The 13,889-nt window shown below is 43.7% G+C and overlaps 1 protein-coding gene across 2 annotated transcripts; it reads left to right on the top strand.

Annotated features, from left to right (window-relative positions):
- Positions 1–426: 426 nt before the first annotated feature.
- TSEN15 (tRNA splicing endonuclease subunit 15) lies at positions 427–13,633 on the top strand. 2 transcript variants are annotated; one of them, XM_069789589.1, is made up of 5 exons: positions 515–553; positions 1,022–1,088; positions 1,382–1,463; positions 2,704–2,839; positions 13,192–13,633. In XM_069789589.1, the coding sequence occupies exons 3-5, from the start codon at positions 1,391–1,393 to the stop codon at positions 13,394–13,396; spliced, it is 414 nt and encodes a 137-aa protein (XP_069645690.1). In that variant the 5' UTR covers positions 515–553; positions 1,022–1,088; positions 1,382–1,390; the 3' UTR covers positions 13,397–13,633. The 2 variants fall into 2 exon arrangements, with proteins under 2 accessions (XP_069645689.1, XP_069645690.1); XM_069789588.1 differs by lacking the exon at positions 1,022–1,088 and having other exon boundaries at positions 427–553.
- The last annotated feature ends 256 nt before the right edge of the window (positions 13,634–13,889 follow it).

Raw genomic sequence — 13,889 nt, 5'->3', positions numbered from 1 at the left:
CGTGGGTTATAAACCCTGCCTTGTTCCCCTAAAACGTCTCTTCTCCAAGCTCCACGTCCCTTTCACGGCCCCCTCTCTCCCGCCGGGTCTCCACACCGGACAGGGCGGTTTCTGGCCCTGCTTTCTGGGCTACCTGCTTGAGGTAGTTACTGGCGACCCCCAGGCCTCCTTGAGAAATAAGGCCTTGCAATTAGAAAAAGGGACGGCCAAGGGACCCACTGTGATGAGGTGTATATACACCGCCCTGGCCGTAGATAGGGTTTAACGCAGCACCTCTGGCGGTGGAGGCAGAGTCTTGGCTCGGGGAGGGGGGGGCGGAACGGGACGGAGGCGGAACGGAACCGGCGCCGCACGTTGCCGGGGAGCGCTCGGCTGCGTGGCGCCGCCCGGAGCGAAGTCGCGTTACACCGGGGAGCGCATGGAGCCGGCGGCCGGCCCGGCGGAGGGGGGCTGCGGCCCGGCGGGGGGAGCCTCCGCCGGCGGGCGGGCGTCGGGGGGCCAGGGGGACTGGGCGGGGGGGGCTGGCGGCAACTGGATGGCGACTCACCCCACGGTAGGCCTGTGCGCGGGGCGGGGGAGCGCGGCGCTCGGGCGCTGAGGGGCGGGGAGGGGGGCGACTGTTAGAGCCCACCCCGCTGAGTGAGGCGGGGAGCCCTCGGTCGCTCGGGTCTCGCTTTCCCGCCCGTGCCCCTTGCCCCGGCCCCTGACAGGATTTCCCCCCACCGCGGCTTTGAGGAGCATCTCGGGTCGGGGGCGCACGTAGGTGACCGGCGGCACCCCGAGGCCGAGGGGCCGGTCAGGCGGGTTCCCCCCTCTCCCGAAGGGAGGCTGGAGGAGGAGATTTTAATACAACGGGTTTCGTTGTGTTGGGTCTGTTGCGGGGGCTCGCCTGCCGTCCCGTGAGGAGAGCCGGTGGGGTTGTTGGGGAATGGCGGCTTTAGTCGGGGACGAGGTAGTAAATGCTGAAATCACAGCTGGAAAACGCAAGCGTCTTAAACTCTGACTCCATCTTAATTTTTAGCATACTGAAAACGTGGAGGTATTTAATTTGGCCGTCATCTTATGTTGATGTACTGCAGCAAAAATAGGTAAAATTCATAGCCCTTCTCCACAAAGCTAGATCTGTTCCAGAAATAGTTGTGATTCCTCATTTATTTGTTTATTTGGCTTGCTTTCTTAAGCACCGAAATAGGGGGAATGTGGAAAAGAGAGGTCTTAAGATACAGTCAGAAAACAAGTCCTGCTTTTTAATTGCCAGCTGGTCCTTAAAACTGGTTTCAGACTTCAGTGGCTTAGACAGCTGTACAGATTCTGGGTTTGGTCTGTGTATTCTTAATATAACTTCTGCTTTCCTTCACCAATGTTACTTTTTGGGTTTCAGTTCACAGAAATGATGTCTCTTGATATATCTGACGGTGCTCAAATCTATGCTGCTTTTGTGGTATACCTGGACCTCTTAGAAGGTAATTCAATGAAGTGACTGAGTAGACATCCCAGCAAATGTATTTGCCTTTAGGTGCTATTAAAGTTTGTGCTAGCAAGACCTTTCCTACAAAAATCCTTGGCGTTGTTTTTGAAACATAATGCAGTGATGGTTACCTAAGAAGCAGATGGTATTTTGGTGCTGAAGATTTCTATCCTGTGCCTACCTGGCGCCTTTACGAAGATGAGGGCCCATTTTGTCTAGCAGTTACGGGTGCAGGTGTTCCAGGGCAAAGACACTTGGCATGGAAAAAAAGAAAAAGAGGAGTAGGGGAATGAAAAGGAGCATAGAAAGGTGAAGTTACAAGTTCAATTGGTTGTGCTGGTAGTAGAGTCCTCATTTGTAAATTAATGTCAAAGTTACTGATTACCATTAGCAAATGGCTGATGTGTGCTGGCCTGATTAGGATACTGTTTTTTGTCAAGGGCAGGATTGCTGTAGGAGAGAAGATAACTTGTAAGTCTGGTGGCAATAATTATGACAAATGCAGTGTAGTCTTTCGCTGTCTTGTAAGAGTGGAGCAGAGTTATGGGATATATAAACTTCTGCCTGTGGTTCTCCCACGTTGGCTTTGTTGAAAAGGGACTGTGTGTAGGCAGGCAGCCAGCCTAATAAAAATACTTCAGTTTCTCTTGGAGGCTGGTGGTTCTCAAGATCAGGGAAGGGAGGGATTTTACAGGCCAGAAAGCACCATGTCTGTTATTGTTACACCTCTGAAGAAAATGCCTTGATAGGCTTTAAGAGAAGGCCCCTGTAGTTCTGCAGCAGAAACTTTTAGCTTTATCCCTTCAAGCAGAAGGGAAGAACTTTATGTTATCAATAATCAAGGTTTTAGCACCTGCTTCTTCACAGTTTAGGGTGCTGATAAAGTTCAAATTTGGATTACCCTTTTATGCTGCAGGTGACAGAGATGGTTTTTGTCATCTTCTTGCCTTTTTGAAACAAAGCTTTGTCAGGCAGATCCCTATTCACCATCAATCAGTGTAGCTCTGGAGTCAGCAGCCTAGTACTGCTCCTGTGGGTTTCTTTAACAGGATTGTTTCTCAGAAGGGGAGCTTGACAGTTGAATGGGGTAGTTGTCTCTCATGGGAAATCTCCTGTGAGGAGAGGGAGAAAAAACAGAACCTTAGATGTTAACTTATATACCAAATTTGATATCTGAATGATTAAAACTTCTGGTTTGTGTTCTGGTCCTTATCATTGATGATGAATCTTTCTAGGGAGAAACTGGCATGAAGTGAAGCACGTCGGAGTAGCAGAACTGCAACTTGTATGTTTACATGCACGTGAAAGAGAACAGGACAGTCTCCAAGTGATGGTGCCAGTACCTGTGCACATATCTTTAAGCCACGAGAGGTGAGGATGTGGTCAGTGTTTGGCCCGTGTCACCAATAAGATAGAATGAAGAACAGATATATTTAACAGGCTGCTGATGCCTTGGTCAAGAGGGGAAGGGGGAGGAAACAAAGGAGTATCAGAGGAAAGCAATATCTCAGCCTGTGAGCAGAGTTATTTTGGGTGCTGCAAATGTACATGCAAAGTTGAGATTCCTTTAATTTTCTAAGCTGCGTCAGCCTCTGCTTCTCCCTCTCTGAAAGTGGTAGGCCTTTGTCAGCTTCCCACAACAGCTGACGCCTCCTGCTGATAAACACTTCATATTGTTTAGAAGTTGCTTATGCTCTAGGAGATAACAATTGTTATCAAAGTATATGTTTGAGAGACAAGTTTAGAATACAAGACCTTCACAGCTTATGTTTTGAACATTCTTGTGCTGCTTTTTTGTAGTCTGGGAAATCTAGCAATAGATTTGTGTCACTGGGCTTTAAAGTACCTAAGGGGGAAGAAAGCCCCTCAGACCTGTCTAAGAATAAACTTTTTTTTTCATTGTCAACTCTATGGATAAGCCTGGTGTGTTTGGTTTCATTTCCTCTTTGTTTTGAAAGTATAATTTGGCTACTTTCAACCAGAAATTCCTCTTGCTTATCTGGAGTCTAATGTCTAACTGTCCCTTGAGCTGTGATTTTTTACTTACTTGCCTTACACATGCAAGACTAAGTAATTCTCAAGCGGAGGACAACACAGCTATGACTTGGTGATAATACAGATATTTACAGCCTAGAGAAATTCCACTTCAGTGATTTTACAGTATATTTTAACTGGCCCCTAGAGCAGCCTCAAACACACAGTATTATTTACTCTCTGATGATGTCTGCCTTCTCTTGCTGGTATTTGCCATTCTTTCCTGTGATGTATCTGAAGACCTGAACTATTTCAGCTGCATTATATGGTAGTACATTTTTTCCGTTTCTTCTGTTCCTACTCTTGCTAGGAGTGTGTGCTCAGGGCTAGCTTTACAGATCTTGCTGCTGTTTGCTGTTTCCTCTTGCTCTGCAGGCAGCAGCCTGACACAGTAGCAGGTAGCTGATGAATTGCACTTAGCAGACGTGTGTGTGCGCGCGATCTAGGAATGATGTTTTAGGCATGCTAGGGGTTTTGCCTTTTTTGTTTTGTTTTGTTTTAGAAGTGACAGATCAGTCTTCTGCAAACAGACTTCCATCTTGATTCTGCTATGTGTTTTCCTAAGAGCATATTTGTGAGGGGGAAGAAAATGACTTACTAGATATTGATGGATTTGAGTACTATCTACGTGCTGAAAAGATCTTCCATTTGCAAATATTGGCCAATCACTCTTGTGGGCTTGGTCATACAGAGAAGTAGGGTGTGATCTCCACAACAGAGGAAAGCTGCAGAGAGGTCTTGCAGGATGAAATGCTGAGTGTCATTCAGCCTCTCTGCAAGAAGCAGATCGCTGTATGTGTGTGAAAGGGACACACTGCTATTCACAGGTTCAAATAGATTTTAGGTGGGCAAAGAAGGCAGCAAATTAGGATATGGGATCTTTAAGAAATTGTGCCTATGTGTTGAGGAGTTGTGCTTGTTTAATGTAGTAGGTTTCCACCTATGTGGGAAACTTTGATTCCTGACATTGGATCAATGCCAGCAAGTATGTTCTAATTGGCTTTTAATGACGGTGAGATATTGCACTGCATGTATGTCCTATCTTTTACTGTTTCATTGGAGCTTTTCACTTGGAGCCTCTGAACTTGTTTGTACTGTGGTGATACTGTTTGCTCTGCTTCTGGCACCAGTGTGGATGGAATCCATTACTGGAAGGGTGTGTGTTAGAGAAGCAAAAAGTGAATGCATCACATTGATTAAAAGTACAGTTTGTGACTGGGTTTTGCTACAGAGCAACTACATAGAGCGTATTGTCACTAAAATGAGCTGAATACTGGGCTGTAATGCTGGATGAGTCCATTAAAGCCTATATGTGCTTGATACCCATAGATGTTGTCAGGCAGGAAGATCGTATGTGCTTGTATTTTGTTATTGAGTGTGTATGTGCATATACATGCTTGGCGTTTCATTGGCAGGTCACCACTGATCGGAGGGGCCTGGTCAGTCTTCGTAGAGAAAGGACAGCATCAACTCCTTGGCTCCTTTGTTGGAACAGTAGGCAAAAAACAGGGGGTATAGACAATAACTGTAGCTCAAAGTTACGGAGCACAGAGGGAGGCCATTAAAAAGGCATCCTACAGAAGGAGTTGGAAAGTGTATTGCAGTACTACTGCCTCTTTGTTCTGTCAGTGATGAATATTTTGTTGTGATTGTTGATAGTAAGAGGCTTGTTAGGTATGTGATCTCTTAAATTATGTTTTCTCACTTGACTTACCAAGCTGTAGGTAGACAGGAAAGCTTTTGTACTTAGCTACTTTGCTGTTTTGTTCAAAGCAATGCTTTGGGTTTTTGCATTACCTGCTGAAGGTAGAGGAAGAGGTATGAGTACAAGTAAATGCAGTTCAGTGTTGAAAGTAAGCCATTGGAGGGGGTTGGGAAGGTGAAAAAGTTCTGTCCTCATTGCTGGGCCTGGAAATGTGCTAACTGCAAAAGCAACTAGCAAATGGCAGCGTTTATGGACAGCATTTCCTTGCTTAACCAGTAAGGCCTGGGTAAGGGCTGCAGAGGTGGTTTTCTTCTCAAAGCCACTTCAGCCAAGCTCTGCCTTCCCAGGTGTCTCATGAAGATTCCTGCTTGGCTGACACTGAGAGGACTGTGTCCTTAAAAGGCTGTAGTAAAGTTGCTGTGGAAATTACCAGCAAGACACCTAAGCAAATGATAAATCTGAGTGCCCTACAAAAAAAAAAATCCACTCAATGTTTTTTTGCCTATTATAAGATTTCATCATGTCCAGTTTATGCATGACAGTTAACAGCTTAAGGCAAACGCTGTTCTGCTTGCTAAGCTTACTGTCCACTTCTACAAACAGCTTGATGGAAGCTGATCATCCTGCCCTGCCAGTGTAAGGCTGCACAGTAACTCACTGAATCGCAAAATTACAGGGTCTGGAGCAAAGTGACTACCAACGCAAACGGTAGTCTCATACAATCTGAGAAGTGGCTTTATGCTGTGCATGCATGCTCTTAAAATGAAGATTGCTGGATCTTCTGAGAGTGAAGACCTGGAGAATAAGATGCAACTTATGCCTGTCTTGGACCACTCTCTCAACCACACACAGCTGGCTAAGGTTTGGAGAACCTTGTGTTTGTATGCCTTTGAATTTAGCAGTGGTTCATGCTTGCAGGAGGAATTCATAGATCCATTGGCTGGGACGTGTTTGCCGTTCACTACTGCAGACAACACCTTCGTGCACACCAAGTACCTAATTGTCAGCATATTCCAGAATTGTGGCTCCCCAGAGAGGGTGAAGCAGTTAAATACAGGTAATCATGCTTCAGAGCTGGCAGAAATGACTAGCATAAACCAAGCTCAGCAAGTGTGGGAGAGCTCACAGTGTTGACAGCTGGATTTTCTAGATAGTGTTGAAAGCCTTGATCCTTCCAAGGACCAGGGAGTTAGATGCTGGATCTAATGGAATTACATGCTGTCTGTCCTAGACAAATAACATTGTCTGAGCAAAATGTTACTAATAGACTGTCAGATTAAATGATATGTCAGTGCCCTGTTTGTTTTTTGTGTGCAAGTGTTGGAAATGAAGTCAGTTGCATGAGGTTATGGAGACTGCAAAGTTTGGTTTAGGCTAAGAGGGGAAGGGTTATTTTGTTAAAACGGTAACTTAATTTTGGAAAAAGAATACATAAATATTTCATTTTAAAGCTGATAAGCATCCTTAGAAGCAAATCTGAGGACTGGAAGCAATTTATCCTCTTCTAAATCTGTAATTTGTGAAATAGATCTTCCTCTAATCTGAAGTGGTTTTGCTTATAAGAAGCACTGCTATTTTAAATGCACTGGAAGTGTGACATGCTCCTTATCTTGCATCCTCTTCAGAGTTTTGTCAGTAGCTCTTCTGCTATAAGCATTATTTCAGTTTACTCATACAGTAAATCACACATTGAAAATGTAACTAATGGCTTCTAGATGCAAACTCTTTATTAGTAGTTTAAAAGTGATTGATGCGGCTCATACTGCTATTTTAAATGCACTGGAAGTGTGACATGCTCCTTATCTTGCATCCTCTTCACAGTTTTGTCAGTAGCTCTTCTGCTATAAGCATTATTTCAGTTTACTCATACAGTAAATCACACATTGAAAATGTAACTAATGGCTTCTAGATGCAAACTCTTTATTAGTAGTTTAAAAGTGATTGATGCGGCTCATACAGCTGAGTTGGTTGTGCAGTACTATGATTGAATGTCTTATAGTTGGTGTATCTTGTAGAACTTTGCTGAATTCTGATTCCTCCCTCTGGCATGATTTGTCTTGTTTCCTTTTTCAACTTCCACGGAAAAAATGACTTTATATTCCTTGGGGTTTCAATTCCTTTTCCTGACCAGTAAGCCATGTGGTGTTTTCTTTGTGGTTTGGTTGTTTGGGGTTTTTTTGGGTTTTTTTTGGTTTTTTTTTCCATTACAAAACCATGAGTTTCCTCTAGCATCCCATGTTCCTGTAGTTTGGAGACAAATCCCAAGAAACAGCGGTGTCCATTCACACCTTCTCCCACCACCACCACATTCTTCTTCCCATATATTTCAAGGCACTAGGTTAATCTAGCTGCAGGGCAGGCAGCAATGTCTGGAGCAGCATTCCTGATGGTGAGCCATGCTGCCCTGTTTTCGTAGTGCTGGCTAAATTCAAGGTATTGTGCTTTAGAGGAGTTTTCCTCTGCCTTGGTTCTCTTGTCATGGGGCCTATCTGAACAAGTCTGGTACAATGGTGCGCTCCAATGCACAGAGTAATGATCTCTGTGTAGCGGTACAGAGACCAACTTGTGTTGACTCTCCAGCCCTGCCTTGCATGGAGGCGAGGGAGCTGTTTGGGCTGGCCAAGCCTGCAATGAATTATTCATCCAAGTATAAAGGGCAGATTGAAAGCCCTTGGCTTTTATGGTAGGGAAGGCAGTAGTTCCATTTCAGCTCAATGGAGCACTATGCAACCTCCATAAAACTACTCTGAGCTCTCAGTGTTTCCGCTGCTTCTCAGAGGTACTTGCATGGGATATATCACTGAAATACTCTTTTGTTCAACACAAAACTGTCTGTCCATGTTATCTTTCCTTTATGATTCTGTTCTCTTCTAGTTTTTTGGACAGTCAGTTAAAACCTCAAGCCACAGTTGCCTGAAGTTCACCAGTCATTTGCCTTTTTCTTTCCGTGAAGCAAAAAGGGCAATGTTATTTTGTTAGGAGCAGACCATTAGGAAAGATGGTACAGATTTCTGACATGTGTTGAAGGCCTACCTAGTATGAAAAGTGTTTTGTTAATAAAAAATCAAGATGGGGGAAAGATGGAAAATCTCCCTCTTTTCTTTTGTATGGATTTTTTTGTTTTGTTTTTAACCTATTAATTGCAACAGCAATAGAAGACCAGGTAAGTTCACTGTTGCCATTTAGTTTGAAGGCAGCAGTAAAGGCAAATGCAGGATGACATTCATAGTGCTGTTACCTTAGCTGCAGTGGTCCTTGCATGATGTTAAGTAAGTTAAACCTGCTCTTATGACTAATTCTTTGTAGAAAAAAGCAACCTCTGCTGACTGTGGTTTGTAGGTATCTAGAAAGCCTTTTCTAAAGCCCTTTTTCTGATGCAAAGGGCTTTAGAAATAGCAGGTATTTGCTTTTGTATAAGAGTGTCTTCTTCAGTGTTTGAGATGAAATCCTTTTCATCTCCTGCAATGTGAGGTGAATGTGAGCTTCCTTCCTAGGTGGACTCTGAGGGCTTTGTCCTACTTGCATTTGTCTTGGTGGGAGCAGATCCTAGCTTGCAGCAAATGTGCAGATGCCATGAGCTTTTAGAGATGGGTTTTCAAGCTCTTCTGAAAACTTTGGCCTGTACGATCTGCAACAGAGGAGAATTCTTACTAAAAAAAATATTTGGTCATATTCTATTTATGGGACTTAAATAAAACTTTCTAGTGTTTCTTGTAGTGTCTGTATTCCCCTAGCTTACGTATGTTATTTTTCTTTCACAGTGCCTTTGTTTGAGATGTACCTTTTTTGTGTGGGAAAACCTAAAGCTTCAGTGTTGCCTAACATTCAATGGCTTTTCTTCATGGTGGGGAGGTGAAAACGGAAAGGAGTGGTTGCAGGATATTTTAACTCATAGACTTCTCACTGTGCATGCAGCAGCACACACACTTGATTGTTCTGTGTGCTTTCTTGGGGCTCTAGATGCCTTTTATTTTTTACCAGGTAGTCATCGGCATAAATCCTGAGAAGGCTGCATGTGTAGGGTTGATTGTCCCCAATCTTCCTAGGCAGGCTGAGCCTGTGGAAGAACAAGTCTAAGGCAATGAACAAGGCAGAGCCTGTGGATGAACATCTACTAAGATGACTGAGTGTTGTGTTGTATAGTGTCCTTCAGGAGATGACAAAGTGAAATGGTGCATTCTTCCAACATAGGCTTTACTTGAGACTGTAGTGAAAACATGCTAAGCTTTTATTCAGACACTGGAAAACAGTGTTAACTGTTTCTCAGCTGCACCTTTTCTCATGTTAAGTCTCGCATTCTGCTTAAAACTTCATGTCTAGCCAGTGGAGTGGGCATACCTGAACGCCTGTTGAAAAGGAGGATCCAGGTAGAGCCAGTCCATGCCAGATGCTTGACACCACACCTTCTGTGTACTTCATGCTGTTGGACCACCAGAGTCATTGTGGACCCTTTGGTATCAATGGGAACAATGTTTGCAGGATGTGTCCTAACACAGTTGTGATTCATGAGGAAAAGGCTGGTCAGGATGCTGGTGAATGAAGGTTATCAAGACTGTTGGTGGAGTATGCCAAAGTACTGGATGTATTGAAATTCTCTGTCCCAGAGGCTTCTAAAATTTGACACTTTCAGAAACATTAAATCCACTTTTACTTAAGCAAAAGCCAGCTTTTATAACTGACATCACTGGTATGGTGTAGCAGATGGTCATTAAGGAGCTTATCTGTAACCATTAACTTAGTAAATGAAGTCAGCTAGCTCTGTTGGGGGAAGGTGTTAACATACAGTTTTCTTGTTTAGGACTTTGTTTTAGTCATTGAATGCAGCTGTAGTGTGAGATGGGCAACCTAGAGGGCTGTATCTCTTGAAAGAAAGGCTTCTTGCCTTGTTTAGGAGGTCAAACATGTATTCCTAAGAATTTCAGAAGGCCAAGAACACTTCTTGCTTTTTTTTTTTCATAGGCAGTGTTAGAAACATCAAAAGGATTAAAAAAACTATACACTTCCTGCAATATTTCATCTTTCTGTTCATGGCACGTAGCAAGTGTAGTGGAATCAGCACAAACCCAGATGTTATCTGACTCCCTTCTTTGAAATGTCCGCTGCTGCAGAGAAACTTTGTGAACATGCTGGATGCAGAGGCTAACAGTGATGCCTTCAGGGGCGGAGAGGAAACACAGGCGTCTGATACAGACTTCCTGAATTCCGAAGCTTATTCTTTTAAAAGATACCCTCTCACTAATCTGCAGATGTGCTGCATTGCATTATGGCTAGTCATGGTATGCATGAATGAGAGCTCTTGTTTTGGGGCTGCCTGTGTTGAGAACACTGGGAAGATGAGAATCTTGCATTTGCAGTTGTAATTTTTTACGATGATAGAGGCTGATTCCCCATGTGCAGTGGAAGGCATTTGTGCTCTGAGGACAGCAGTGTCAGCAGATAATCCTGAGGCAATGGCATGTCTTTGTGCTCTTTACATAAAGCCTGAAACTCAGTCTCCTGAAAGTAAGACAGGGACATGAAGATATGTCATTAATCTGTTGTGAGGACCTGACCATTTTTGGGATCATGGTGCATCGTCTAAGTGCTAAATGAGGGGAAATAAAGGTTCAGATGTCTGTGCTTGACAGGATAAGAAGAAATCATGAGTGATGAGAAATCTAGATCTAATGCCTCACTGTTACATCCATCTCCCTAATAGACTAGGAAGAGAAATGGTGACAGTTACTGAAGAAAATATGAAGGTGCTTCTTCCCTGGCTGACAGGTGACTATAGGCCACTGCCTGAATCTGCATCCAGATATGGGACTGTCCACACTTAACACAAGTTTGGTCCCAAAATAGCTCTCCTGGGTAGCTGTACCCTTTTATTTGGCTTTTTATTGCTATTTCTATTTCACTTTCCTGGGAGAGAAAGAAATTAATATCCACTGCTTCATAAAAGCCTCACTGGGTCTCTGCCAGTAGCCTGGACTTACCATCGACAACTTATTCAGAGCTTCCTCCAGACACGAGCTACCAGCATGTGACAAGTGGATTCTTGCTCTGTGCATGTGTAGCATGTCTGGAAGGACATCTGGAATCCTTTCCCAGGCTCTTGTCACCTGCCAGAGCTATGGCAAGACATTGTGGTGGAGGTACCCCTAAAGGGGGGCTGGAAACAGTGACAAGAGCAGAAGGTGCCCAGCATCAGCACAGAGGTACAGTGCTTCACTGCTGTGCCTTAGACATTCAGCTCGTTTGTCCTTGCTTACTGCAGTCCTGGTGCCTGCTTGTACACCTGCGATTCACTCGGTACTTACTGGTGCAACTGCAGCAGGCATGTGACCCCCCTCACTAGGTAGTGCTTTCACTGGAAGGCCGTGCTGTATTTGAGGTATTGCTCATAGTGGGATGCATTTCTTTTTTGTTGCAGAGCACCTCCATCCATGAATTGGCTACAGCTTTGGAAGGCAGGGTTGTGTTTACGCTCTCCTTAATACCCACAGTGCGGTTAGTGTTCCCACAGCAAGGCCCTGAGCCTAAGGCACCTGCCAAGAAAATGTGCAGACCAAAGCAGTGGTGAGGTGGCGGGAGCAGAGAAGTTAATGTCACATTGTTTGAAATATGACTCTTGTGCAGGTGTCTCTCTTCTACCGGTGGCCAATACAGTATCTCTTTGCTTATTTGTTCTCTTGTTATGAAGTGTGCTGATTGTAGGAGGACCTGAATATGGCTTTTCACAGCCTTAGTATCTCTGTTGCATGAAATGACTAACTATATTGTATTGCCTCGCCTTGCATTATATATGGGCCAGTAGTGAAATCAAAAGAAAAGGCACTACTGAATTTAGCCAAGTTGGATTATGAACAGTTCAGAACACAGATGGATACTTAAGAGGGTCACGGGCTTAATAGCATAGCCTTTCCAGGCTGCTGCTTATTCTCTGCCACTTTCCATTTGGCTTTTATTAAGGGATCAAAGAGGTTTGGAAGGAAGATGATGATTAAAGTTTGAAAGCTGATGCATTTAGAAAGAGCCTTCTTTTCAACTACAGTGCCCAGCTTCAGTAATGCATGTTTTCTGGTGAATGAGGTCTCGGGGGCACATGAAGCAAGGGGCAATTTTTCTCACTGCGTAGCTGACCTCTCCCAAGAGTGTAACCTGTCCTGGCAATCCCAGATGAGTCCTCTTGCACCCGACCTTTAGGTGAAGGAGAAGGCTCCCTGTGGAAATGCTTGCTGTGGGGGGTGTTACTGTTCTGCCCCTGGGCACTGCACTTCTTCAGTACTTGCTCCCCAGTCGGAACAGTAATGTAAGGACTCCAGGAATCAGTGTTGTCCTCAGCGCTGAACTGAACAGTAACTGGCATGTTATTCTTAAAATAAGCTGAACAGGAAAAATTGCATAACTTTGTCTTGAATTTTTAAGGAAGACATTTGTGCTGTCTTGAAGAAGAACATTAGTCTTGTGGCTTCTAGTCTAGACAGGGAGGTAGAGAAACCTGTCTTGGGTTCCTGCATCTTCCACAGTCTGGCAGAGAACTGTAGCACAGAGACTGGAAGACTTATCTCTACAAATGGAACAAGTCTTAATTATTTTGTTCTCTAATTGAACACCATGTGTTATTCAATTTGATATATTTTTTTTAAAATCTCATGAAAATAAGGCCGTTGGAGATTGCCATGTTATGATTGTGGTCGTTGAAGGATGGTTGAGGCATGTGCACTGTAGTACACCTAAGCAAAGCTTAGAAGCATGTGTTGAGCCATTTCCAGCAGAGATGTATGGAACTGAGTGTATTTTTATAAGATTCTTTGTTACTTAATTTTGTTGCTTGATTATACGACTTTGGATTTTTATTAGAACAGATACTGCACTTTCTTTAGTGAAGACAAATTTGGAGAATAAAACCAGGGTGAATAAAAATAGCAATGGTGCACTTCTGCCTTCGTGCCATCGTTAGGTGGTTGTGGACTCCTTTCTAACCGCTTGTTTCCTCTTCTAGGATAAGAGAAATTATGAAGAAAGCATCTCTCCCACAAGATGATCCCGACACCCCGCTGTCAGTTACCTTGGCCATAGTTGAGTCAGATTCCACAGTAGTGTACTATAAAATGACTGATGGCTTTGTAATACCAGATCCTCCTGATGGTACTGAAGATGTGGATGATAAACAGTGGAGAAAGAAAAGAAAGAAGCTTTTCAAATGATTAAGACAAACAGACTTTTCTTGAACTACTGCCCTCAAACCTAAGCAAATCCAGGAACTTATGTATGTAAATAAGTAGTGTGCTAAAGTCTGCCTTCTGCATATCAAGCATCTGTTCAGGGAGAACAGAGGCTTGTGCAGCTGCAGTGTAATGAAACGCCATTTAAAGTATGAAATGGGTCATGCTTTGAGACCGATTGCTCCTGACTAATAAATACACTTGTGAGATGTTTCCAAAGCTAGTCTCTCCTTTATATCTCTGTTCAGGTACATAACAGAATAAACGCATCTTTACCCATATCGTAAATATTGGTTGAAGGTAAATCTTACGGGTTTCTGGCAGGAGTACTAAGTTAAGGGTTTTGTAGTTTACAGTGTCTTTGTCTTAACACTGTCACAAGCACTCATGCTACTTCCCAGGTTATATTTCTGAACACTTACTTTCTTTCCCCTCCTTTTGGAGAAAAGACTTTTCCACAGAAATACCTTATTTT

Source organism: Haliaeetus albicilla, chromosome 8 (assembly GCF_947461875.1).
Source record: "Haliaeetus albicilla chromosome 8, bHalAlb1.1, whole genome shotgun sequence".
Lineage (NCBI taxonomy): Eukaryota > Metazoa > Chordata > Aves > Accipitriformes > Accipitridae > Haliaeetus > Haliaeetus albicilla.
The sequence above is the reverse complement of the archived record's forward strand: the minus strand, read 5'-3'. Positions and strand labels throughout refer to the sequence as shown.

Bases quoted from the DNA above. Each gene is read 5' to 3' on its own strand.
- TSEN15 (XM_069789588.1), top strand. The intron at 1,464-2,703 runs GTAATTCAATGA...GAATCTTTCTAG, and splicing joins ATACCTGGACCTCTTAGAAG to GGAGAAACTGGCATGAAGTG. The intron at 2,840-13,191 runs GTGAGGATGTGG...TTCCTCTTCTAG, and splicing joins ATATCTTTAAGCCACGAGAG to GATAAGAGAAATTATGAAGA.